The 25245-nt window shown below is 49.3% G+C and overlaps 1 protein-coding gene and 1 long non-coding RNA gene across 7 annotated transcripts in view; one reads left to right on the forward strand and one right to left on the reverse strand.

Annotated features, from left to right (window-relative positions):
- The window catches only part of ARB2A (ARB2 cotranscriptional regulator A), a 214163-nt gene extending 211236 nt beyond the window's left edge, over positions 1-2927 (forward strand). For 3 of the 4 annotated variants that reach the window (XM_079995707.1, XM_079995706.1, XM_079995711.1), the window contains one exon: positions 1-2927. In XM_079995707.1, coding sequence (XP_079851833.1) covers positions 1-143 — 143 coding nt within the window. In that variant the 3' untranslated portion in view covers positions 144-2927. The other variant, XM_079995708.1, reaches the window with a different exon arrangement.
- On the reverse strand, positions 680-25145 carry LOC307226844. Of its 3 annotated transcripts, none has more exons than XR_013843570.1 (2): positions 22229-25145; positions 680-2845 (listed from the first exon to the last, which is right to left on the reverse strand). It is a non-coding gene; the product is annotated as an uncharacterized lncRNA (long non-coding RNA). The 3 variants fall into 3 exon arrangements; XR_013843571.1 differs by lacking the exon at positions 22229-25145 and adding an exon at positions 16777-20824; XR_013843572.1 differs by lacking the exon at positions 22229-25145 and adding an exon at positions 4107-5000.
- Positions 25146-25245: the final 100 nt, after the last annotated feature.

Consider the following 25245-nt stretch of genomic DNA (forward strand, 5'->3'; position numbering starts at 1 on the left):
GCACGGAGCGGCACGAGCTGACCTCGTGGAAGAGCTACGCGTCGATCTTCCGCTTCTTCGGCGACGCCATGGAGGCGAAGAGCAGCTCGGGCAAAGCGGCTCCGACGCGCCGCTCGCAGCGGATCCGCTACGAGGAGCTGTAACCGGGCGGGAGGCGGGCGGGCGGGAGCCGGCGCCTGCTTGCCTGCCTGCCTGCCTGCCTTCCCGCCTGCGCGTCTGGGCGGCGGCGCTCGGCAGTCCCAGCCCCTCATTAGATTGTTTTCTTCCTAGAGCACAGGGTCGCCGTGTCTACATCTAAGTAGCGTTTTGCATTATTTCTAGATGAGTGCAGCTGTCAAAGCAATATGGGTTCACTGGTTGTGCTTCCTGTGGGCTGCGGCGGGGATTTCGGGCTGCCCATCAGCGCGCAGATTAAGGCTGACAGCAGCACCGCACCGCGCAGCCTGGTGCAGCTCTAATTGCCCTGACAGAGCCCGGCACCGAGCTGATGGCGGGCCGACGCGGCGCCCCCCGGGTCCTAGCGCCCTGCCCTTCCTCGCCCCTCCCCGCCGTCGGAGCTCACATTTAGTTCGCCTTGATTTTAATGGTGGACTTCCCAAGTCTCGCTAACCAAGGTCCCGCCCACGCGTTAGGCTCTGTAATGATTTCCCGCAAACGCTTTGGGCGGTGTTTTTTAAAATAATAATAATAATAATAAAATGCTTCCGTGCTTTTTAAATTCAGGGGCTCTAAGAAACTGTATTGACACAATGGTAGCGATCCTAAGCCCTGCACGTCTATGAGACTTACGTGTCGCGTCAATGTGTTTAGGATGCGCGTGTAACTCCAGCAATGGCTATTTTACTCTTTCTACTTCAGGCTGCGGAGAGGCTGTGCCACCCAAACTGAAACCATACATTTAATCAGTGGGTGCTTTGTTTGGTGTTTATTAATGAGGAAGACTTGAGCGACTTCAGCAAATCTGAACATGGAAAGAGGACTTAATTTTACTTCCAAATGCGCCAGAACTACCGAGCGCTCTTTGCTTGTGTGGTTCCTCGGGAGTTTGCTGAGTCATTTTAAAAAAAACCTAAAAGGATGTTTTAGCGACAAATGTAATATAGAGCAATTAATACCAGTATTTAAAATGTTGCTTCTAATACTTGGTTGAAACGTTTATTTTTTATTCTAACAGAATCTCTATTTTGTGACAAATCAGATAGCGAAGAATTTTTTTAAAGATCCTGGGCGCTCCCAGGACGCCGCCTCTCCGCCCTGGCCTCCCGGTTCGAGGCCGGGCAGCAGAGTTTTCCATTCCTTGCTGAAACAGGGTCCGCCTTTGCCGGGAGGGGCGATTTCCCCCCTCCCTGCCGAAAGATCTTTTTTCTCACTCAGTCTGTTGAACTCCTGAAGCCAGTTTCGTTTTACCTTCACCGTCTGGTGACACTGTGAAATATTAATAGCAAAAAAGAAAGAAAGAAAAGAAGCATGTATTACTGATGTTGCTAATCACTTTTGTTATAAGCAAGAGGACGTCGTTTTTACATTCCTTAAATTCCTCATGGCTTTCAATGAGTCCTGACTCTTTATAATTCCACGCAGACCTAAAAGTCCATCTGTTGTCACCAAGTGTTTCCAGTTACCATGATGCTCAAATAGGCTCTGCCTTCCACCCCAAACCGCAAATTCTCGGGCTTCTAAGCTCCATACTCGTGGCCAGTGTGGATAAAAGGAGTGGGGTCCCTATGGGCCTCATCTCACACACCCCAAAGCTCTACCCGACCCGGACTCCAAGCCTGGGGCACCCTCTCCACCTTCTCTGCCAGGCCACGAGGCTCAGCTGACTGCCGGGAGTGGCTGCCCTGCGCGCGGCTTGCGCAGAGGGATCCCCAGCGGACGGCGACCCGGCCTCTTCCAGAGCAGCAGCGCCTGGCTGGTGCTCGAGTAGGCGCGCCGGGGCACCAAGGAGCGTTTGAACGTTTCCTGGCCTCCCCTCTCAGATGTTACCCGAGCGAAAGAGGGGGTCACATTTCATCTCATGCATGCATTCAGTGGCTGGGCGATTTCGTTAGATACCACCACCAGCTCGTTTGAAAGGGAAGCTTTTGGGATTTCAGAACAGACGTGTTGGCTCACGTCTTTGAAAGCGCTGCTGTTAAGATTATCCCAAAGGGCGCAATTCGGGTTAAGGGGCCCTGTCGGTGCAAAGTGGAGAGAGAGAGAGACAAGGGCTTTCCCTTCCATCGGAAACCTGCCAGCGCCATCTCTCTGGGGGCAGATTCAAAGCCAGAGTCAAGTGGCTCCAAGTGCAGAGGTGAAGGTGGCCTGTCTCGGCGCGTCCGCTTCCTCGCCTGACCTCTTCTGCTCTGTGAAGGGGTGACCTTTCAGACTGGCAAGTTGCACACCTACTCTTCTGCACAGGGAGAATGATCGAGCCATAGCCGGGCAGGCTTGGGCAGGAATAGTCTCCTGATCGCTTCCCTGGTGACCATCTCCCCCACCTGATGGTCCCGGTCTCCTGTTTCCCCTTTCTCTGGAACTGCTCCTCTCTCTCTCTCACCCGCCTGGGCTCACCTTAGCGTCAGCTTCAGGGTGGTAGACGGTCGACCTGGTCTTTTTTCTTATCCATGCTTTTTCTTAGCTGTGATCTTGTGGGCTTTTCCCACAGCAACCCTTAGACCTTACCCTGTCTTTTGTGAAAGCCTCTGGGGCTCTGCAAAGTGCCAAATCTCACCAAATGAGTTTTTTTCCTCCTCTCCAAGTGTCACGGTTGAGGTTTCTACTCCTTCCAGTGTGGTCCCACCAGCCCCTTGCTCTGTATCTCGTGCCGTTGCCTGGGTTGTGTTCTCGCTGCTTCTGGACCCAACTGTAAAGCACACAGGGAGCTGTTAAAAGAGTTGTCTCTTTCTGTTTACACTGAACCAATAAAAAAATGGTTTCTCTTTTAAGATGCGGGTGTGACTTTCTTGTCTCTGGTCTTGTTAAGCGACTGTGCCAGGCGCAACAACTCAAAGGGATGTTCATTTGCTGCTGGCCGGACAAACCCGTTCGCCAGGAGCAAGGGAGCGCAGCAGCTTCCAGGAAGGATCGCTCTGACTCGGTTGCCCCTCAGCAGAGCGAGCCGCGAAAGAAAGATCTTCCTCCACCTGGGCCGTTTGAGACTTGGAATTATTTGCGTGGCCTCTGAACGTGTTTACGAATATCCAAGGCCTTGCAAAAATGCGAGGCGGGGGAAATCGCGTTTACTGTTAAAAGGGCTGGGGAGGAAAGGCACATATAGAGCGAAAGGATGAATCGGGCACCGCAGTGCATGGGAATTCCTGCGAATGGGTGTTGCGGAGGGTATGTTTAGGAACCATTTTATCCAAACAAATTATATCCCCAGCTTTTGACAATTAAAAAAAAAATCACCTGTGATGCAGCTCGGTCCCATTCGCGCTTACCCAAAACGAGGCGCCAGTGAGTTCCGAGGGGCTGCATCCCCAGTACCTTCGTATATGAGTGCAAAAGCCAAAACAAAAAAAGGAAAAGAAAACCTTCGAAAGTGTTGTGTGGCATCCAGCAAAGGTCCCGGGGCTTGAGCTTTCTCAGTTTAGCGTTTATTTCACCCGAGCCAGAAATTCTACCATGTATAAAAATCTCCACACCTTTCAGGCGTCTGCTAAAGTCCCGAGCAGCAAATTATGAAGCATTTTTAGGGTCATACATGGGCTTCTCCCCGGTTTAAATCAAGGGGTCTTTCAAGGGATGCCTGCATGGGATGAGGCTCGTTCATTTTCCTCTTGGAGCCATCGCTGGTCTTTTCTAGGAAGGCGCTTAAGGCTTGTCAGCCCCAACCAAGGAAGAGTGGCTTTCCTTCCTTGCACAACTGTCCCCTTATTGCACCTTGCTGGCGTTGGAAAGTGGGAGAAGCTGGGAAAGGGGGCATCCTGGGTGCGGAAATCACTAGACCGTTTGCATGGATGGCACCAGAGACCCCCAAAGGAGTAGCCCTCCCGCCATCCAGCTAGCCTTCGAGTTTCCTGAGGTCACAGAAGGAGAAGCTCCTTCTGAAGTGCGGACTCGTGGACCGGGACTTCTAGCAATGGGTCCAGTTCTAAGAAGGGTTACCTGGAGAACAATAGTACCTAGTTCACAGGAGACCTGTTGTATAGAATTTCGCTGTAAGCCATCCATCCCAGACATGTCAGGAAGTCAGTCTTACTCCCACTGAGTTGGATGAGGCTCTCTCGAAGGTAAGTGGAGATAGGATTGCAGCCTTCACGTGACCTGCGCAGTTCTTATTTCTTTCTTTCGACCACGTGGGACCCTGCTCACTCCCAGCCACCGCCGCTATGCAGTCTGCCCTTTCTGGACACGCTGCTCTCTGGTGTGCATTGGAATCTTACCTACTAATGGGTCAAATCGATTAAAAAACCTCCAAATCGACCGACAGGATCTTTGATAAAGGACAAGCCGGGCAGTTTAACGAGCAGGACCTCCAAGTGGGCGTTTGCTACCCAAGCGCTGGGATGGGACCAACAAGGTGGGAGAGATGTGTAGCTCCAGGATCTGATGGGAAAGGGGGGGCGTGTCCCCTTTTTTGGTGGCTTCTGTGATTCTGGAATGCCTGGTGCAATGGACTCCGCTCTTTGTCTGCTGGGCTAAGCCTGATCAAAATTTAGCTCCCAAACCGAACCTGACTACTTCTGGCGGGGGGGGGGGACGGACTTGCATGTCCTTGATATCTGCCAAGGTGGCCTGAGCTAAAAGCTTCCCCATCCAAATCAGTGCACCTTCTGACTCAGAAATGCGAGGAATCCTGTCCCTCCTTTCTGCTGCTGCTGCTGGCTAGAGATTTCCCCTCCACTGCAAAGGAGGTCTCTTAACTCCTTTCCATGAATATGATTTGTGGGCCCTGGAGAATGGACGGATCCCACTGCACCCGAATGACCCTTGGCATCCCCTCCTCTCCCAGGCCTTCATTACTCTAGGAAAAGTAAGAGAGTCAGCTATAGACTGTAGCAGCATTAAACTGTGATCATGCGTTTGTGACTGGCGGTGTACATCCTAGTCGAGAGACAGTGATACAAAATATCTGAAACACACACACACACCCTTGAAGCATTTTAGCTTTTAGCTCGACACCTGAGCTGTGTAGCAGTAGCAGTAGCAGTAGCAGTAGCAGTAGCAGTAGCAGTAGCAGTAGCAGTAGCAACGATCTCCTTTAAAACACACTTGGGAGGAATTAATGACCGAATGGTTAGTTTAATTGATTCCTCCTTGGATTGGTGGCTCCAAGTTTCACACCGCTGGTCTGTTCACAAGCTGATGTCTTCAGGAGTTACCATAAATCTGGGCTAAGCCCGCTCGGCTGAAACAGCGCTCCGGCAGTCCGGGGAGGGGTGGGGGCAAAGGCAGAGGATTGTTCCTGGTAAAAAATGAACCAGGGGCCAAGGCTGTCAGGGTAGAACTGGGCTCCTGAAAGTGGATCCCTCTTTCACTTGGAACAGTGAAGTAGCTGGAGCCCAGGAAACACCAACACACACCCCGCTATAAGTTTTAGAACAAGTTTAGTGCCAAAGATCTGTAACGCCTTAAAGGAGAGAGAGAGTGAGAATCGATACAACTGAACCAGTTCGTAGTTACGCCGAACTCTGGATGGCAACGCGAAAGGAAGGTGGAACAAGCTCTTACTTTCCATTCTACTTTGACTAGGCAAAGCACCTGTAAGAATGTCCCAGTTTTGCACCAAAGCAGCTGAACGGACAGTTATGAACACATTCTGACTATGGGGCTCTAGTTTTGCCGGCTAAGATCTGTTTAACATCAAAGGTTGCACCGGGTTTCAACTCCTCGTTGGGTGGGCCTGTATCCATATCTCCATATCTCTATATCTATCTGTAGTACATGATCCCAGGATTTATTTCTGCAGGACCCCCGTCTCCTTTTAACCGAACGTATTATTTGTTAACCGCCCAATAACCCCGTGAAGTTTGTTCCTGAGAAAATGTTCCCATTTTACAGATGAACAAATAAGGTCGACAGGCCCCTGGCTAGTATCTGTCCTTTTAAAGTAAAACTCTGTTTGGGTTCATGACAAAGAGAGTTTCTGTGCATGCCGCAAGGTCCTTTTATGCAGCTAAGTGCCTTCATTCTAATACATAAGTTGACGTGGATTCCTAATCAACTAAAGTGGGACGTTTAAATATTTCTTTTCTCAGAGGAAGCGCACTTATTCTCCCCCCCCCCTTCTCCCCCCTCAGGAACCAATTCTCAAGTACAATTGAAAGCTGTCATATAAGACGACGGCAGTCTGTGTGCCTGCGCTCGAATTTCTATTCCAGTTGAAGTTAAAGTAACCTGTTAAAGGATGCGGAGTGTATTTCTGTGTATATCTGATAGACAGATCACGCTAATTGTTGACTTAAGTCCCCCAAAGTGTGAAAAAAGAACTTCCCCAAACTTTGCAAACGCTGTCATTGCTCCTAATCCCCCACATTTTCCACCTTTCTTTCCAGTTTCGGATTGCGTGTGTTTGTGAGCATTTCACCAGATCAGTGACAGCTCTTTATTTGCATAATTATATGCTCTGGTCTGAAGAGAAAACTAACCCCCAAATTTCATGGGTCACCAAACTACGACAATCAATGTTTTATCACGTATGCTAAGCAAAAACCTAAGAAGCTATATGAAGTTTCTTGGGGAGGTTTTTACTCCTCAGAAAATTAAAGACGTGGTGCCCCTTCAATAGATGCAAAATATTTCCAAGCTCTTTGTAACTGAATTCTGTTTGAAGGGGGAAACCAGAGATTAACACGTAGATCTGGGGAGAGCGAGGCGGGGGCAGAGACCCTCGAGCGTCACTTCAAAGTAGATTTCCAAAAAGAAGCGCCTCTGCGTGTTGACAGTTGCCTGCTCCAAATACTGTAACGGGCCAGTCCTATACGTGTATGTTGAGCGTTCAGCGGGTAAAGGGGGTCCGGGATTGCAGCCTAAATCACATTCGCAACAAGAAAGGGCCCGCAGACCCACTCGGATCCCCAAACAGGATTGTTCGTGTTGTTTGCTTCCCATATACAACTCATGGGTTTAAAGCTGGGATCCCGCTTTCCTTCCATTTATCAGTGATGGGATGGGAGGGTATAAACCATCTAATCTATCGATCTATCATATTTAAAATTAAATAAACGTAAAGACGACCTTAATCACCCCCAGCCTCGCAACGGGATTTGTTCTGGTCCTTGAATGCACCCAAATCCGTGGGAGGCCCCATCATTTTGGAATGTGATCAACGTGCATGGTTGGAGCGAAGAATGGATTTAGGAGTGATCACAAGCCAGAAGGACAGGCGAGAGAAAAAACACCCACTTGACTCAGGAGGCTGCAGAACAGGCGGGAAATTCCTGTGGGGTAAAATGGGGAAAGTGTGTCGCGGGAGTGGGAGTTGAGCTCGGAGCAGGAAATCCATCCTGGGGGTCTGCTGGTCCCCCTTCATTGGGGAAACTGAATTCGGAGTCCTTCTTCTGCAAGTGACTTAAAACTAAAATGAGGCGAAGGAATGAGAAAGTAGGACATTTCCCCTGATCTTTACTAAGCATTCGCTTCCTGCCAGCTTCGGCTGAGGACGATTAAGCCCGAGCCTCGAGCAAGAGCGCAGGCTGGACATTTGGAGCCGACAGGAGTTCCGCCTGTCCCGCCGCCAAGGCAGCCTCTGGGCCCAGGAAGGAGCCGCGGTGGTTTGGCCGGAGTCGCCACGAGAGGTGGCCGCGCCCTGGATGAAAAGGCCGGTGATCGCCTTCTTCCCCTTCAGAGCATCAAATGAGAATAATCTGGGGGAAGAAGGAGAGAAAAGCCCTCGCCTCTTCACCTCCCCGGCGAATGGAGTAACATCTGACATTCCTCCTCACAAGAGGGAAACTTCAAAAGAAGCGCAGGGAACTGGAGAGGGAGAAGCCAACAGGCGAATATTCGCAGCACGAAAGGGGACCGCTCTGGAGAGCTCAGGCCAGCCTGTCTCAGGTTTCCTCTGCCTCTGGCCCGGCTTCCTGAGGGAAAGGGAGCAGGTCGCTCGCCCCGACGACCGAGGTTTTGCTAGCCTCTCCATGGGAGGGTCCCCTCCTCCCAGGCTCTCCCTGCAGCCCCGACATGCCTGGGTCTCTGTTGAGGTCAGGTGACGAGAACAACCGGCTAGCAGCTCCCGGCTTGCCACTCCAGGCTGGACTCGCGAGGCTTGAAAGGAAAGGCCCTGCTTGGCTGGCGGGGGGGGGGGGGGAGAGAGAATTTTCACTCTTCCTTCCGCATAATCCCTTCTGCCCCCTCCCAAAAAGCCCATCTCACGCCCCTAGTCTAACTTTTGCTTTCGAATTCCCCCTGTGGGGGAACAGTAGAGCATCACCTCGATTGAACAAAGAGTAAAATATGAGAGATGTTTCTTTGCTTCTGCGTTTAATGAATTCCTTGAACGGGTTCCCTAGACCCTGAAGGAGCGCACACCAGTCTTAATTTCGCCCCAGTTCCACCTGCGATTTACTCCTACTTAAGACAAGTTAAGAAGCATCTTGCGGGTAACATCGTATCTAATACCTTCACGTGCAAGTGTTTGGAGGCTGGGTGCGCGCGCGGACCTCCTCTTTCTCCTCCAACTTTTTTGTTCTTTAAAAAAGTTTGGGCTTGTCCCTCAGTTATTAACCAGTTGGTTAATTCACTTTCCGTTTCCTAAATATAGGTGCAGGGCTTTATCTTAAAAAGTTTACTTTTGCATCCTAATTAATTCTTCTAACCAGGGGAACCTTGAGAGCCTGTTAATTAGTAACGTCGATTTAACTCCTGTGCGACTTTCCTGATCTTTGGCACAAATCAGAGTAGCTTTTCTGCTAACAGAGAGATAGACTAGAAAAGAGAGGATAAAGAAAGACGTAATAGCTGCTTCATAGATCGCTGACCATGTGTTCATTCGGGCATCTCTCTCTGCACATCTTAAAGCCACTTTAAAGGATACCTAAGAAATCTGGAACCCTGGAACCCTGGGTTTAGCCCTGCTGAATCTCTCATTTCACCCTTGCTTTTCCTTAAAACTCAGTGTGTTAAAGAATCAGGATCAGGTTTCCATGTTAATCTGCTACTTGGAAGCAAGTTGGAAGATAACGACTCAGTCCTCCAGCTTCCAAAGTGGGTGGGAAGTTATGATACGGTGGTTTCTGAACCTCCCAAGTTGGGCTGTTAAGATTTAGAAAATAGAGAAACCGTGTCAGCCGCGGGAAGGTGTCCAAACTTTTACCAGGCTGGGGTGGGGATGCGAATTGGGAACCCCTTGATAGAGCAACTGAGGCTGTGACAGTCTCTCTGCCAGGAAACCCGAAAAAGCGGAGCGGAGCTGGGTTTGCGCCATCCACTCTCTGTAGCACCATGGACAGCTCCTAGTTCTGAGCTGCCCTCGCCCTAAACAAGCCTCTCCTGGCCTCGTTCAGCCCAAGCCTGGAGCAGGCTGCGGAAGACCTCGCTCTCAGGGACTACGTTTTTGTATCCTGAATCCCGCCTGCTCCGCGCTTCCTCTCATCTCCCTTGAAGCGGGGAGAGTTAACCATGCATTTATGCCCCCTTCTCAGGACTTTCCACCTCATATGCTCCTCTGGTCCGATTCCACTGCCCTGGTCTGATGCCACTGCCCGCAGGCCCCCGATTTCGTTTTCATCCTCTGTCCTCTCCCTAAGCCCCTTCCGCCAAGATTCCCGCGTTGCCCATCCTTGGTTTCCAGCTTTGCCCAAAACCAGACCTCCTCCTCCTCCTCCTCTCTCTTTCTCATTACGGGGATGCGTGCATGCCATTTCCCCCTTCCCAGGAGATCTTCATCTTTCCCTTGGCTATAGAGGCGATACTGGTGGGGGCGGGGATCTGAGGTCCTTGTGGTTGGTTGCAAAGCAGATCCGCTTCCCTTCTTTGATGCGCGCCTACTCGATGCAACCCCACTGACTGCCAGGCAGCTGGTTAATTGCAGCCTCGGGAGAGGCACCCCAGAGCCCGAGCCCTAAGAGCCTGGCAGCCCTCCCTTTCTCCCTCTCCACCTCCCCGCTTTGCTAAAGGGTCGGCTAGTCTGCGCGTCTCAGCCCCGTAACTTTACCTCCCTTCAACTTCCCCCTTCCAGACCCGCCACCTGCTGTGATCGTCGGGACTTTAAGCCCTCTCTGAGTCTCCGCATCCTTTAATTCAAGTTATGCGCAAGGAGAGAGAGAGAGAAAGAGAGATAAATAATGTCTCTTTTTTCTTCCTCTTTGATCACGTCCCTGTCATTTTAGCAAACAACTTGCAGCCGTGCAAGCTTGTAAAGTCAAGCTATTTACGTGTTCGCTATTTAAATGCAACAAGATGCTCTCTACTCGTTAAAATGTTCTCGCTCTGCCTTCTTTTGCTGAGAGATCCGATCCCTTCCCATTTGCTTCCCCGATCCGTCCAAAATTACAAAAAATGGGTAAAGGGGGGGGGGATGAGCAAGTTGGATAGCTAAGGATTTCCTGGCTTTCCCTTAATATAAATGCCCCCAGCCCCAGCTGAGCAAGGACAGCGAGGAGTTACAGACCTCCTTGCTTTTGAGTTATTGGGGAGGAACTTACTGGAATGGCTTTGGGGCATTAGGAAAGCAAAGTTATAGCCCAGTGCTCTTACTAATATAAAATACTATTACGGATCATGAGCCAGATTCATGGAAACGGATATTTAGATATCCACAATAGGGTTATTTGAGGGTTATTTTCCTCTCCTCAAATGAAAGAACCCGCTGCCTTCTCTCTGCTAGCTTGTGGAGAACAGAGTTTGCTTATTAAAAGGGTTCGCTCCAACGTCCGAGTCGAATTATTCTGTTTTCAGCATCAACTTTGCCGGCAAGTTCACGAGGGAAACCTCGAACCCCCTTTTCGTCTTCACGACCCCTTATCCGTGTTACGAAGGATTAAATGGAATCCCTTCTTCTCGACCCACCTGTAGTCGGTTCGCCTCACACACACGCGCACCACCGTTTTCACTGTTCTCTATAGGGCAGCTTCGTAGGGGGAATTCTTAGTTTTCTCTGCTTGATCTTCATTTGCCCCCACAAAAAGTCCAAGGAAAGCGTCCACTCGCTCCCCCCAACTAGCCAACCGGCCTTGGGTAGGCGGAGGGGGCCGCTTTCGTTTTTTGTAGGAGGGACCCCAGAGGCAGAACGGTTAGGAATTAAACTTTCAGAGGAATAACCTGTTGCACGCTTCTGATTTGGGGAAAGTGAAGATCACCGTGGTGTTCTATTTTTATTTTTTTAATTCGTGGTATCTTCTATCTAACCAGGATATTTTATAGCGTGGATACCGATAGCTTTCTGATCAGTAATCGAATTGATTCCAGACCATAATTCAGACATTGTTGTAGTGAGCAATGTTACTATAAACCAGTTTTGTATTATTGTTATTCTTATTCTTATTGACAACTAATTGGCCGAGTGAAAGTTAGATGTCTGCCTATTTAAGAGGGGGAAGGATTTGTGTTTCGCGGTAGCTCACCTTCGGTATTAAATATTTGCTCCTTTCTTTGATCTTACTAGGATATTAGGTTTCTCCGGAGCGTGAGCCTCATTGACTAACAAAAAAATCCTTTTGTCAATCCTGCATTAAACCTTCTCATCTCAGTTCTTACGAAATCCTCTTTCTTCGGGTAATTTTGCTTTGTGTCTCCCCCACCTCCATTATTCTGAACATACATATGCTGAACATATCCTGAACAATTTAGCGAGTGCATGTCCGTGTTAGTAATCTTAAAAATAACTTTTAATGGGAGGCATATAGAAAATAATGGAATCTTAGAAAGGGGAAACAGAAAAGGGACTAGAGATTGGGTGTCCAACATGAAAGCATTTTCAATTATTTGCTCCTCAATTATTTTCCCCAGCTATGGTTTACCTTGTGATTATTTTCTTTTTTTCTTATTCGTGACATGCGTTGAAAAATATTACTCTCTCCCCCCCCCCTTTTCTTACCTTCTGTAACCCTTCAAAGTCGTTTGAAATTACTTTTCTTGTCTTTTGGCCATTTGTCAACGTCAAAACTACCTGGGCTATCTAGTGAAATGAAAGTGTTTCGTGTATATCTTAGATATATGAAAGGATTCCTCAATAGAGTTTTCTGGAAATCAATAGACACCCATTAATGTCCTAAGTGCCTACTGGGTATTTTTTTTGGGGGGGGGGAATAGTCAGCTCCTTGGGTATAATATCCTGGGATAAAGTTGCAGGATCCTCATTACAATCCACTGGGATAGTGGAGTTTGACAAAGAACATTTTCAAGAGTAATTACATTTAGGGAAGTTTTGAAAACATGGGGCGGGCACCAGATGCTGCTTCTGAGCTCTGTCTTGCTTCAGGAACGTATTTCTGTCGCCTCTCTCCCACTGAATGATTGTGGATATATGAGTGTCATTTTCCTGTTTATCTATCTGTGCTCAAGCCTAAGTAAAAAAAATTTTTTTTTTTTTACTTTTAACGTGCCACAGTATGTGGTGTAAGATTGTGTGTGTATGAGCACGCACACACACACACACACACACACACACAAGTGCATATATCACGCATTTATTCGCTACCATCCTAGTAATAATGTGTTCGACTTTCAGCCCCTGCAAGACAAACTTTATTCTGCTCCATGGAAATGAACCTTAGATGTGCAGATGAACTCTATACACTTATTGAGTAGAAGCTACACTCCGGCCCACCTTATTAACGATTATAATTGTGGCTCCCTGCTCATCAGGACCGGCTCTCTGAAAGAGGTTTCTTTCTGCTACTCTCTACTTCCCTTCATACCCGCACGATGCTTAAGCTGACGACCCCAGAGCGTTCAGAGGAGGAGGCACATATCCTAAGACTAAGCAAGGCAACCCAGCTTCTTTCTCCATGGGCAGTTCTGCCTGGCCCACAGAAGACGGGAAAGAGCCTTGCCTGCTTTAAAGCACTGCTCTTTAAAGATCAACTGCTGAAAGAGATACCTGTGCGCTTTGAATTGCTTTAGGGGAGGGAGGGAGAGAATCAGAGCGAGGTTCTGCCGGCGCTGCACCTAAAACCGGAATGTCCCAGAAAGGTAGAGGGATTCGTTCATGTTGGTGCAAGTGAAGCCGTAACAAGAGCCAAACTCTGCAGCATTTAAGATTTCCTTATCAGCTTTCTACCTTGGAAAACGAGACCCGTTTGCTTAACTTAATCCGGAACATATGTTTGCAACTGTAGCGCCGTGTGTGTGTGTGTCTGTGTGTTTCTCTCTGTGTGTGGTTTGAAGTTGATCAAGTTGTAAATTTTCCGCCTTAGGTTTTCAGCGCCTCCTAGTTACAGCCTAACACTTTGAGACTTTACAAAGGCTCTAACTAAAGGGGAGAAAATGAAATAACAACCATGTAATTTATCGAATGTTGCGAGTCGCACCAAACCAGCCTATTTTTCTTCCCCTGTGGTAGTGATTGTTGTTAAAGACCTGCATTTCTGAGAAGCTGAGCCAGAAAAGAGAATGCAACAAAATGACTTCTGAAAAAGGAACGTCTTTAATATGCATTGCTGTTTTAACACTTCAGAATACGCTCTTCCTGTTTCTATAAACGTAACGATGATCACAATAATAGTATTTGAAATCTGGAATTAATAATAAATTAAAAGTACTTTATACTCTAATACATGTACCTGTCAATACAAAACTTTCAGATTACTTTTTCTAAGGAGAGGAGTTTCCATATAATGAATCCCTAATCATATAATCAATAGAAACAACCGAGGCTTTTAAATTTCTAAACAGTTTTCTTACTTTAATGAAATGAATAAATTTAGAACACGGAAGGTAATTTTGCAGAATAAATTTAGACTGTAGGAGATACAGAAACAGACCCCCAGGCTTTACAAACCTAAAAAAAAAAAAAGATGAAAAGAGAACGTACATTTGATTTTGTGGCTTTCTCACTTTAAATCGCTCATAATTGTTTTGATCTATTCATGAAAGAGTGACAAGGAGGCTAACTTAATACGACCAGTTTCTATTTCTGGTGAAGCTAGATCTCATGTGCGTATTTACATTGCCTGCAACTAATGAAAACATGTATCAAATCTCCGGGTTGTGTGTTGCTTTTTTTTTATTGGGTTTCCCCAAATACAAATTAGCTACATTTTGGTCCAGCCACCAAAAAGGAGGGAAATCATTAAGTAGATTACAACATGATTACAACATGAATTGGCAGAGAGTAAAGACGCCATAGTTCAGATTTTGCGTGCAGGCTGCCTTTTATTTCAATCGGGATATTTATATGATGATTCTGTATGATTCTTAACATTATTTAATAGCACTTTTTCTTTTTTGCTCGAACTAAAGTGCGTTCCTCGCAGAACGAAGCGGGGGTAGGTAATCTGATTTATCTGGGGGAGGATATACGAAAAGGGGCCGTTTTAGCTCTGAATCGGAATGTATTGAGAGACACAGCGCCATCTAGCAAACAAACGGAGAATCAAAGGCGAGGAATCGGCGAGGCCCTTCGGGCAGTCATAGAAAAAGGGGGGGGGGGGGAGAGAGAGAGAGAGAGAAGCGAGAGAGAGACTGAGCAGGAAACTTACACTGCCTCGTCAGTTTCACCTGAGCAGAGCTCCCCCCTCCCCCCCAGCAGACAATCCGCACTCCGTTCGGTGTTTCGCAGGGCTCTGCCCTTTCCCTCCCTGCTTCTGAAAGAGCAACTCGGCTCCGTGTCGTTTGCGCTTCGCTTCTGAGTATTAGGACAGGCAGGTTTCCCTTAATCAAGGTCAGATATTACTAGCACTATCTGGTCCCTGGGATGTATACAACCGAGGTACACGCACCTGCCAGGCGCTTAATAACTTTTTCTCTGCTCGTTATCTCCAGCTCTCGTTTTTAGGGATGGGGAAAGAGTGAGAGAAGTCAATTGAGCAGTACAGAAAGGACAAAAGTCACCAGGTCCCCTGACTGTTCTATCCTTGCATTTCCACCACACCCCAGTATAGCCAAGGTGGTTGGTGGCTGCTTGGCTGCTTTGCTGGTCCGGTGAAATGCAGGCGTTTAAACGCTTCGTGAAATAGATGTAATATATTTTCACAAACTTAAGATGCCAGGAGGTGGCCACGTCGCTCAAGGGAAGCAACGCCCTTCGATGTGTATTTGCATGGCTTTCGAAGGACTACAAAACAAAGGCAGGGCATATTCCATTCTCGTAATCTTTGCTGTTCGATTAATCTTCTGTGGCTTTCTTTCTTTTTTTAAAAAAAGGATGGTGGAGGGAGAGGAAAGGGTGTGTGTGGGAGAGCAGAGAGAATAAACCAAATAATCCACCTCTGGGTATTTGCAAGCCATGTTTACATTAGTTCTGCAAAATTAAACAAAGACACCAAATGACTGTGAGGAAGAGAAATTGTTGCCACTCTGCAAGCGCGGAAGGCTCTCTAGTAAAGGGAGAGTCATTATCGAGGCTTCGTGGAAATCGTCGCGGGTTAGGAAGAGGCGACTAAGACAAATAAGGCGCACCTTTGCCTTCACAGCTCTTTATTGCCACCTGCTCGAGAAATGTTCCTGCGGAGTATCAGAAGCCCAAATGTCACCCGTCGCTCTTGTGCTGTTGTTGTGAAGTGTCTGGGCTGTGAAAGATTGTCTCCAGATGCGCCCACCCTTCAGAACAGGCTTCTGGCGCCCACTCGCCTTTCAACTGGCCAAGCATCTTTCGATATTCCCCTTTTAGAAGCCCAGTATTCAACATCTCAGCTAACCTTGCATCCTTCCCAAAAAAACCTCCCCACCCACCTCTCCCCGGCCATTCAGATCCTTGAGATTAACATGGCTTGAAACTAACAGGGTTCTCAGACCGTGTCCGTCGTAACAACCACAAGGGTCCGATCCACCAGCTCTAGTGTTTGCTTGCCTAACTCCCTGAAGGAAAAAGGGGGGGGGTCTTCCCCTTCCTCCTCTAATTTCTTTTTTTTCCGAGGTCTGAGCTTTCCGTTCTGTGAGATCCATGGGAAATACGGGGCAGAATGGTGGCCACTGAAATCAGCTCTGTCTCCTTCGGGCTCTGTCCAGCTCTTGAAGTTCCTTGGAAAAAAGGAGAACTATATTGGGGGAGCGGGGTGTGTGTAGGGCAGGGAGAAGGCTGCTCTCTTTGGGTGGTTTCATCTCTATCGCCTGTTCTCGTCCAGATTTTCTTACCCACGAAACCTGCTCCGTGGTGGGGTTCCCCAGCTGTTTAAATGAACATTGATTTATTGCGTTTAAAAGTAAATTTACACACACGCCAACATCATTCCGTTTTGTTTCCCCAGACCCTAAGATTTATTTTCTGCTTAGCGCTTGTCTGACAAAACAATGTCCTTTAACTTTATTACACATCGATGAGGAAATCTGTCTTATTTCCCCCCTGCTTGGATTTATTGCTCTTGTTACCTGGTTTGTTGAGGAAGGGATGGGTGGAGAGAAGGCTGTGGAAAGCGGGGAAATTACGAAAGAAAGAAAGAAAGAAAGAAAGAAAGAAAGAAAGAAAGAAAGAAAGAAAGAAAGAAAGGCTGACTTGAAGAAATATAAGCGCACCTCGCATGTCCCGGGCTTTGGGAAAAGGGAGCAGGGCGGAAGAGCAGGAAAATACTAATTTTCACAAATTAGAATGTTCGAGTGATTTGTTTTAAGAGACACAAAGCTCCCTTCATCTGCTAGAAGGCCTGATGCTCTTTGCACAAACTCTTTTGCAACAGATCCATTACTGAGAAGCAAAAATATAATACAACAAAACAAACAAAGCAAAATAAAAATAATCCTACCACTCTGACTTACCTCTGCGCAGTAAAGTCCCAATTACCCAGCCTATGGGATGGTTGCTCTCAGGGGATTGAGCTGCACTTTGAAACAGTCTTTACGGTACACTTCATCTACGTTTTTGTTGTCTTTAGTTCTCATTAAAAGGCCACTTTATTCTTTTCACTGATATACTGTCTGTGTTCTTCATTTCACACTCTTGAAAGCAAAGTTCTTACAGCTTATCAGGGAAGAAGGGCTCCGAGGCTCTTTGGGGTGGGGTGGGGATGGAGCTAGAGGGAATGAGAAAGAGAGGCAGGAGAGGGAAATCCGTGGACAGGAATTTTAAAGGTTTTTTCTGAGCACACAGAGAGAGAGACAAACAGGAGAGGTTGTTGAGGCAATGTGCTATTTCAGGGGTGTTGGTGGAAAAATTGAAAAGGGCTATCGGGCAGTCATACAGCGTTAGCCAGACACTGTGTGTGTGTGTGTGTGTGTGTGTGTGTGTGTGTGTGTGTGTAGCCTGGCCTTATTCCGACTCCCCTACTCCCCCCCCCCAACCTGATTTATCACAGAGGCGTCTAATAATCACTTTGGAGATGTCAACTGAGGACTGTCCCTTTGCAAGGCGAAAGTGAAGATGTAAGGAAGGGTGGGGGTTGCTATCCTCATCAGTCGGAGCAATTCTTTGTAGAGAGTCTCCCATAAATGCACTGCCTTTCAGGCCAGACCCCGGGGCTCCGAGAGCCACTCCACCCGCCTTTCCCACTTGTTGTCCAGACCGGCGCAAGAAACCCAAAGCGTTTATTTGGAAGAATCTCTTACCGAGCCAGAAAGAGGGTAGTAGGGTCAGTCAGCTACATCGGTCTGAATCGATCTCGAATCAATATCGATCTCGAATCGATAAGACCTTTTTCCCATGCGCGCGTGCGTGTGCCCAGATAGCGTATACACGGCTCTAAGAATGCACCCAGGATCCGACCCGAAGTGGAGCCAAAGAAGAAAAGGGGGCAAGGCTCTTGAGCATCCCTCTATTCATATTAGCAGCATTTCTTTCTGCTTGCCCTTTGAATGGGGCCGTGTCACTCAGAGAACTAAGGGCCATTTCTTTAATCTCTCTCCTCTGCCCTCACAGATCGACAGCCTTTCTCCCCTCTCCTGGCTACCCCCCATGCCCCCCTCCCTTCAGGGCACAAGATCCCCGTCCAGCTAGGCTCAGGCCGTCGCCGCTGCCTTCAGTGGAAGATCATAAGCCGGGCTACGTCCCCTGGTACCCGACGGGATAGAAGCCGGGGCTCCTGGAGAGCCGTGCGGACCCCTGGGCACCCCCACCCCTCACTGGAGCCATGCCCCAAAGAAATGGAGGGCCTAGGATTGGTGATGAATTAATCTTTTGGGGAGTGGGATGATTTTTCTTAATTCAATCAGGCATCCTAAAGACAGGTGGAATGCCCCAGAATACCTATTTGTGGATTAGAAAACTGCATGGAGACGTTTTCAAATCGAACCGATGTTCTATGGATTCGAATTAGGATGGATTTTTTCTCCCCCTCCCCCCCTTTTTTTTAATATACCCAGTTATGCCACAGTGGTGAACCAGAGGGAATTAAGCCCTCTTCAAGTCCAAAGGCTTGGATTCCTCTTCGAGGAGGCTCGGGCTACAGATGGCTCAGGGACACTCAACCAGCTTCATAGGAGCCAGCAAAGACTACGAACTAGCTGTTGCCACACGTGTGTGTGTGTGTGTGTGTGTGTGTTGGGGGTATTTTTAGAGTTGGAGTAGCCACTCTACCAGGCAAACGGAGAAATGGTTCAAAGCAAGATCTCTACTGCTGCCCTCCTTTACTCACAAGCAAGCCCGCCCGCCTGCCTCCCAATTTCATGAGGCTTAATCCCAAGGAACCGTGCACAGGCGGCCTGTATTCAAGGGAGAGCCATTTTGCAAGGGGCACCCGCGGTACTGCTCTGGCATGATGGGCGTCACCAGCTGCCTCCTCATCCCAGCGATCTCTGATCCAAATGCACACGTTCTTTCCAAGCGGATGGAGAGAAATACATAACCGGGTTGAGGGTGCATGCCTTACACCGCCGCCGCCAATAAGCCAGCCCCCCCCCCGCCCTCTCTCTCTCTCTGCCCTCCGAGGTACTATTGTGAGAACGTCAGCCCCCCCTCCCCGGCTCGATCCTCGCCCAGATTAAGCCGCAGTAGTTCCATGTCAGCTGATTTCCCACCCCACTCAGAGACACCTCTGACTTAATTCCGGGATTCTGAGAAATGTAAATAAAAGGGCATCGGACTGGGATGTCAGGCGCCCTGGGCCCCCGGAAATTCAAGTGGATGGCAGATTGAATAAATGCCGGCATTACCGAATTGTGGGCAGGTTGGGGGGGGGAAAGGTGAGAGGAACGATCTGAGGGTGGGGGCAAACGGTCGATTCACCCACAGAATCTGACATGTTATTTTCTCTTTGCAGCAATAATAAATAGGCACTAATGAACCGAGGTACTAACTGTGTCCCCTAAGAGGGCAAAGCTCCAGGCGCAAAGATGACTGCCCGTTGCAAATGGTGAGCAAACACGCGCGCGCACACACAAACACAAACGCACACACACACACACCACTAACTTGGGACCCGCTTTCTAGCGGCCTCTTCCCAAGGAAAGGCGAGGGCAGCCGAGAACGTGGGTGAATAAAACGCCAGTTAAAACGCTATTAAACAGCGCAGAAGGTGCAAAGCTCGCGCCTCGTTCCGCCTTGATATGCAATTAAATTACAGCAAATTCCTCTTTAAATAATATCGTTTGGAATCCTTCGCTAAGATTCAAGGATGTCTGAGGTTAAGTAGCTTTTAAAACGTCAGTTCTAAATGGCTTATGCAATGAATAGCTACCTTTAAATCCTAACACCATTATAAATACTCTATACATGTGGATGTCAGTTTATCTCTACATATTTCTTCTTCAAATGAGGAAAGCATTCATGATCATCATAATAAAAAAGCTCCTTGACATATTTGAGTTTAGAAAAGCAGATGTTAATTCCACCCTCCCTTCTCCCCACATCTTGTTTTATGACCAACTCTGTTGGAAAGGAGCCAACGGCGCCCTGCGCTTTGCTCAGTGACTAGTAGCCCGGGCGCATTAGAGCACCAGCCGAGACGAGACTCAAGCCATAACCCCCCCACACACATCTGGGTTTCTTTCCCTTTTTTTACGAAACAACAACAAAATTAAATTAGGGAAAGAGTTGCAATAAAAATGGGAGGAGGGGAAAAGGGTCTTGGGGACTTGGGGATAGAGGCGGAAAGAGAACACACCTGCAGCCGCGCCGGAAAAAGAAACGGCCTATGGATATTTTTCAAGATAGAAAGAGCCTTTCTGGGGGCCTGGCCAAACAGGCGTGTATTTTCAGTGAAATAAGTAAAAAATAATAATAAAATAAGAGGAGGTGCCAAATATGATTGCCAGCTCCCCACAGACACAGAGAAAACAGTGTTCTAGGACACTCCCCCCTGTTTTAGGGGGAGGGACACATCCCCCCCAAAACCAATGGAAGTGATTCCTGGACAAGAAATGCTTTACTTCAGAGCACCCCCCTTTTTAGCTGTTTTCACATTCCCATTCTCTCCAGGCAGCCTCCCTTCCCTTCCAAGCTGAGGGATCAAGTCTGAGGGTTCCCATCGTTTTCTCGCTCCCTCCCCCGCTCCTCTTTTCGCCCCATTAACTAATATGTTTGAGAAAGGTTCTTGTTTGCCCTGAGTTACACGGGGAGCAGAAGACATGGGAGGGCTTGAGACAGCGACGGCACCGCCACACAAACCCGGAGCCGAGCTTTCCCTGGCATCACAATTAACTGTATGCAATATTTATCATTCGACAATGTTTGCCATCAGGAAACACCAAACGTAAAATCGGTGGAAGTTTAATAAACAGACACCCAGAGATTGATCAAATAGAATGAATAAACATGCCTGGATTTTTTTTTTATGCGCACGTCTGTGCTTCTGACTATTAGGCGATAATCCTGAGTGAGAAATAAATGCCATTGGAGTCCGCGGAGGAGGGCCGGCCGGGAGGGGAGGGGAGGCGGGGGCTCTCTAGCCAGCCAGTTGGCCTCCTACTGAAGTTAATTCCCACCGGTCCAAGTTCCCTGCGGCTTGGAAAGGTTAGGACTGCACCCTTAGATCCCCGGGGACGCATCCAGATTCCTTGCCGGACATATCCCCACTCCCCACACCCCATGTGGAAGGAGCTATGAGAAAGGGCCACGGTGCCTCTCTTAAGAAACTGTGGCCAGGGTTGCTTTTAAATATATATGTCTCTTTATGGTTCAAAACTGGGGGGGGGGGGGGAACCATGATCGTCTGTCAAAATGGTAGTCAAAATGGTCTAGTTGGATTGTTACAAAAATAATAACAGGACTCTCTCTTTCTCTTTCTCTTTCTCTCTGTCCTCTTCCTCCCCGCTCCCCTCTTTTTCCCCCCTTTTAAATGCAGGATCTCGCCGGCTGGGGCAACACAATGGCAAGCCATCTGGTGCGCAAGAGAAGCGGTAGAGACGGCAGCGAAGGGAGCCATCCGCAGCTTCCTAGAAGCGCACGGGGCCTGCAGGCCCCCCCCCTCCCTTTGGCTCTCCGGCCTATAGCTAAACTTGGACGATGGTCTGATCTCGGGAGCCGCCAAGCAAGCAAGTCGCCCCGGAGCAGCCCGAGGAACCTCTCCACGCGCGCCAAGCGCCGCTTGGCCTCCTGCTGCTGGGAGGTGGTCCCAAGCGCAGGAGCGAGCAGGGAAGAGCTCCACCCCCTTCCCTTGGTCGCGGAGCGGATAGGTCGGGGCGCGGGTGACGTCACTCCCCATCGCGCAGGAGAGGAACCGGGAGCGCGGGGGAGGGCGCGGGGGAGGCAGAGAGAGAAGCTTCTTGCCTGCTGGGCTCCACAGTTGGGAAGTTTTGCTTGGAGCAGCAGCAGCAGCAAGAGTAACAACTCAATAATAATAATAATAATCGGAAATTAGCCCTTTGCGCTTATCTCTCCGTTTCCTCCATCCTTGTTTAAGCTGGGATATCTATCACCCCCCACTGCAATGCTTGGCTCGATTTAAGCGCACGCGGCAAAAAGGAGGGAAAACAGGTGGTGGGGATGGGGGGGGGAGAGAATATGTATTAAACAAACCCTTCCGGGTGAACCTGACCCACGCAGAGACCTGTAGCAGATGACCTGCATCTCTCTCTCCCTCTCTCTTGCGCACAGGAGGCTTCTCATCTGACTTGTCACCGCATCTCACCCTCAGCGCCTTCTTTTGGCCCCATATTTCTGTCAGAAGGGTCGCTGGTGTCAGACCCGCCTCCTTCCCCACTTGGCCCTCCTCCGTCTTGCAAAGCATCCCTCTGAGCTGACGGTGTGCGGCCCTAGCTGGCTCTCAAATCGCTCACAGCCAGGACCCCCCCCCCCCCGCCCCAGCCACCCCTGATCAGTATCCCATGAACCACTTACTTTGAAAGCGGAGCCTTTTCTTCGGCTGTTCCTTCTTCTCTTTCTTTCCTCAAGCACTGTCTCCCCAGGCCACTCAGCCTGGGCTGCAAAGGCTTGCTCGGGTAGTCACAGGCCAATCATAGCGATCAGAAGAGAAATAAAACTTTCTCTCTCCATCATCTGCCCCCCTCTCTCCCTGCCCCTCCCTTCTTTTTCCCAGGCTCCGCTGTCCTTTGGCACCTTCTGCAAGAAGGAGGGCTGCAGTCCCATCCCATCCCCTGGAGAGCGTCTTCCTGGGGACGCCTCTGCTGGCCTCCCTGCTGCGGTAGCCGCGCGCTTCTGCTGCCGCGCTTGGGAGCAGGGAGCCCGGCCTCGGAGCGAAGTGCAGATTGAGACATATCGGGATCCCTATAAAAGGGTCATTTCGCGAGGGAGGCTGGACACAAAGTTTGGACTCGTGACTGGCATTCCTGAGAGGCCTGCATATTTTAAAAACAACAAAGCGAGCCCCCAAAGAAGGGATTGCGGGGGGGGGGGGGCGAGAGAGCGAGAGAAGAGGGGAAATAGTGCGGGGGGGGGGACTGGGAGAGAAGTTACTAAGTGACAAACATCTGTCAACATGAGCTAATTTGTAAGCTTTTGCTGCGAGGAGAAACTGACTAGTTTTGTGAGGGTCTGTGTTGGTCGATGCAGGGATCTTTGTCTCGAACCTCCCGCCCCCTACCCCTCCTACCCCGCTTTTATGTGAGTGTTTAATCCTAGAAAGTTCCTAAAATGGATCTAAGACCAAACCAAAAGGGGAAGTTTGACCTGAAAGGTCTTTCTGGCCTTCGGATTAAAGCCCCCTCTCCCCTCTCCACCCTCGGCCACCGTCCTCCTCTCAGCCGCTCCCCTTTCTTAGCTCTTTATAAACCGTTTCGAGATGGGGGGGGGGATATAAACGTGTCTCAATGGCACAGCGACAAAGGCCAAAAGAAACACCAGTGACATGAGCTGCTGTTGCTCCCCCCCCAGCCCCCAGCCCACCGCAACCTTCTTAACAATAAGGTTTTATCTTGCAGCGAAAGAATAAGATCCTCCTCTTTCCTCTCTTGGAATACGATCGCTTTAAAAGCTTCAAAAAGAGAGAGAGAGAGAAGGGCCAGTGTGCGATGCGGAGACGTCCTCTCGGGCCGCATACGCGTCAGGAAAGACGCAGCAAGTTAACTTTCCCAGCCTTTGGCGCAGATCTGGAAAGCAGGCGCAGGCTGGGCAGAGGTGGGGGCAGCTGGCGCAAGCGGGGAGGCGAAGGAGCGGGGGCGGGTCTGATGTTGAGGCGATTTGACTGGACTGGGTGGGATCCTCGGCCGCCCCAGGATCAGGGGGCCGTTTAGTGTGTGCGGGGCCCGCGGAGAAGCCTGTTTCTCTCCTAGACAGCTGAAGACAAAAGGAGAGGAGGCCTAGTGGTGAGCTGGATATCTCTGTTAGTTGTCAGCTCAGGTCCAGGGGCAGGCGAGGAATGCTAATCAGCCATAGCAGAGGGGCTGAAGGCTGCAGATCTCTCGCATAGTCACGTCATCTCCCTCTCTCTCTCTCTCTCTCTCTCCGGTTGTTTCGCTCTCACTCCCAGGGCACTTGCTTGGTTTTTTGCGCTCACGTCCACCAGCTACACACCCATCCCTGGATCTTTATGTACTCAGGAACACAATCCTTAAACATACACAACATAGGCACATACAATGCTACTCAGGCTTTATTCCTCGTTCCTCTCCCCCTGGGGTGACATAGGTAAGGTTTGCGTGGAAGCAGTCTGAGTGCCACTCCACCAAACGGCTCGCGTCGGCTGGTATCCCAAGGGTTTTCCTCTAACTGGTTATGACTGTTCCAGACAGGGTGGCTCTTTGGGCTCCAACGGCGAGACCGAATCACAAATTACCATGTTGTAATTGTTCACTCCTCCATAGCTATCCGAGCTTCGGTCTTTTTTTGCTCTGACACAGAGGGGGGGGGGGGAGGGAGGGAGGGAGGGAGGGAGAGAGAGAGAGAGAGAGAGAGAGAGAGACGGAGAGACGTTCCTACCTCCTTCTCTAAACAGAGGGATCGATAGCTGACCCCACGGTTTGGCCAGTTCTTTATTTATCTGCCCGAGCAATGATATTATCAGCCTTAAACGTTATATACAGCAAATGTCTTCCTAAATCAACACACAAGGATATCTCCCAGCAGCCAAGCTGCTCTGCCTTCAAGAAGTTCGCTCTGCCTCTTGCCCTCTCCTCCGCTTTCCACAACAACCGGGGCCCGTTTTACACCCCGTAGTTTTCAACGGGATCCTCTGTTTGAAGCTTGATGGTGGGCTCTGCAGCCAAGAGGTTGTAGATACACGATTGTACAACCCCGCTTGCTGTTTCTTCCAGGGATTCGCTTGTCAGCCTGGCTGGGCTGCTTAAAGGCTGCTCAACGCTATCCCTTTTTTTGTAATGGGGTTGGGGAGGAGATCTAATTTCCCACTGTCCTCTCTGTTAATTGCTTTCTTTCCTTGCAATTATATGTATAAACCGATTTGCTCCTTTCCACGTTATGGCTTTGTGATTCTAATGCAAACCACTTGAGGGGGTTTGGGGGTGGGGAGAGAAGAGACCAGCCATCTCCCCCCACCACACACAGGCAAAATGCATCCCACCCCTTCTTAGTCGTGAGAAGATGCGGCGGTCCTTAGGGCTGCAGTGCATCTCAGTCTTACTTGGGAGTAGATCCCACGGCATTTAGCAGGATGTGCTTCTGAGCAAGGCGGGCAACACTTATTTTCAAATGTATGGCAGCCAACCAGATCGGGGCCTTCCGGTGAAATTCACCATACCCAGAAATTTGACCCAACACCGAATTGCGCCGGCATGGTCAGACAAAGGATGGGGACCCTCAGGGCAGATCATCCGCCAGTCCTACTCCCCATTCACATTCATCTCCCTTGGCTCCCTCTACAGGTGGCTGCCCTTGGCACCAGAGGAACAGAGGTGCCCATGCGGACGCCCCTAGTTGATCTAGCAAATCGCTCCTTCCTT

The sequence above is a fragment of the Podarcis cretensis genome (genome assembly GCF_951804945.1).
Source record: "Podarcis cretensis genome assembly, chromosome: 11".
Classification (NCBI taxonomy): domain Eukaryota; kingdom Metazoa; phylum Chordata; class Lepidosauria; order Squamata; family Lacertidae; genus Podarcis; species Podarcis cretensis.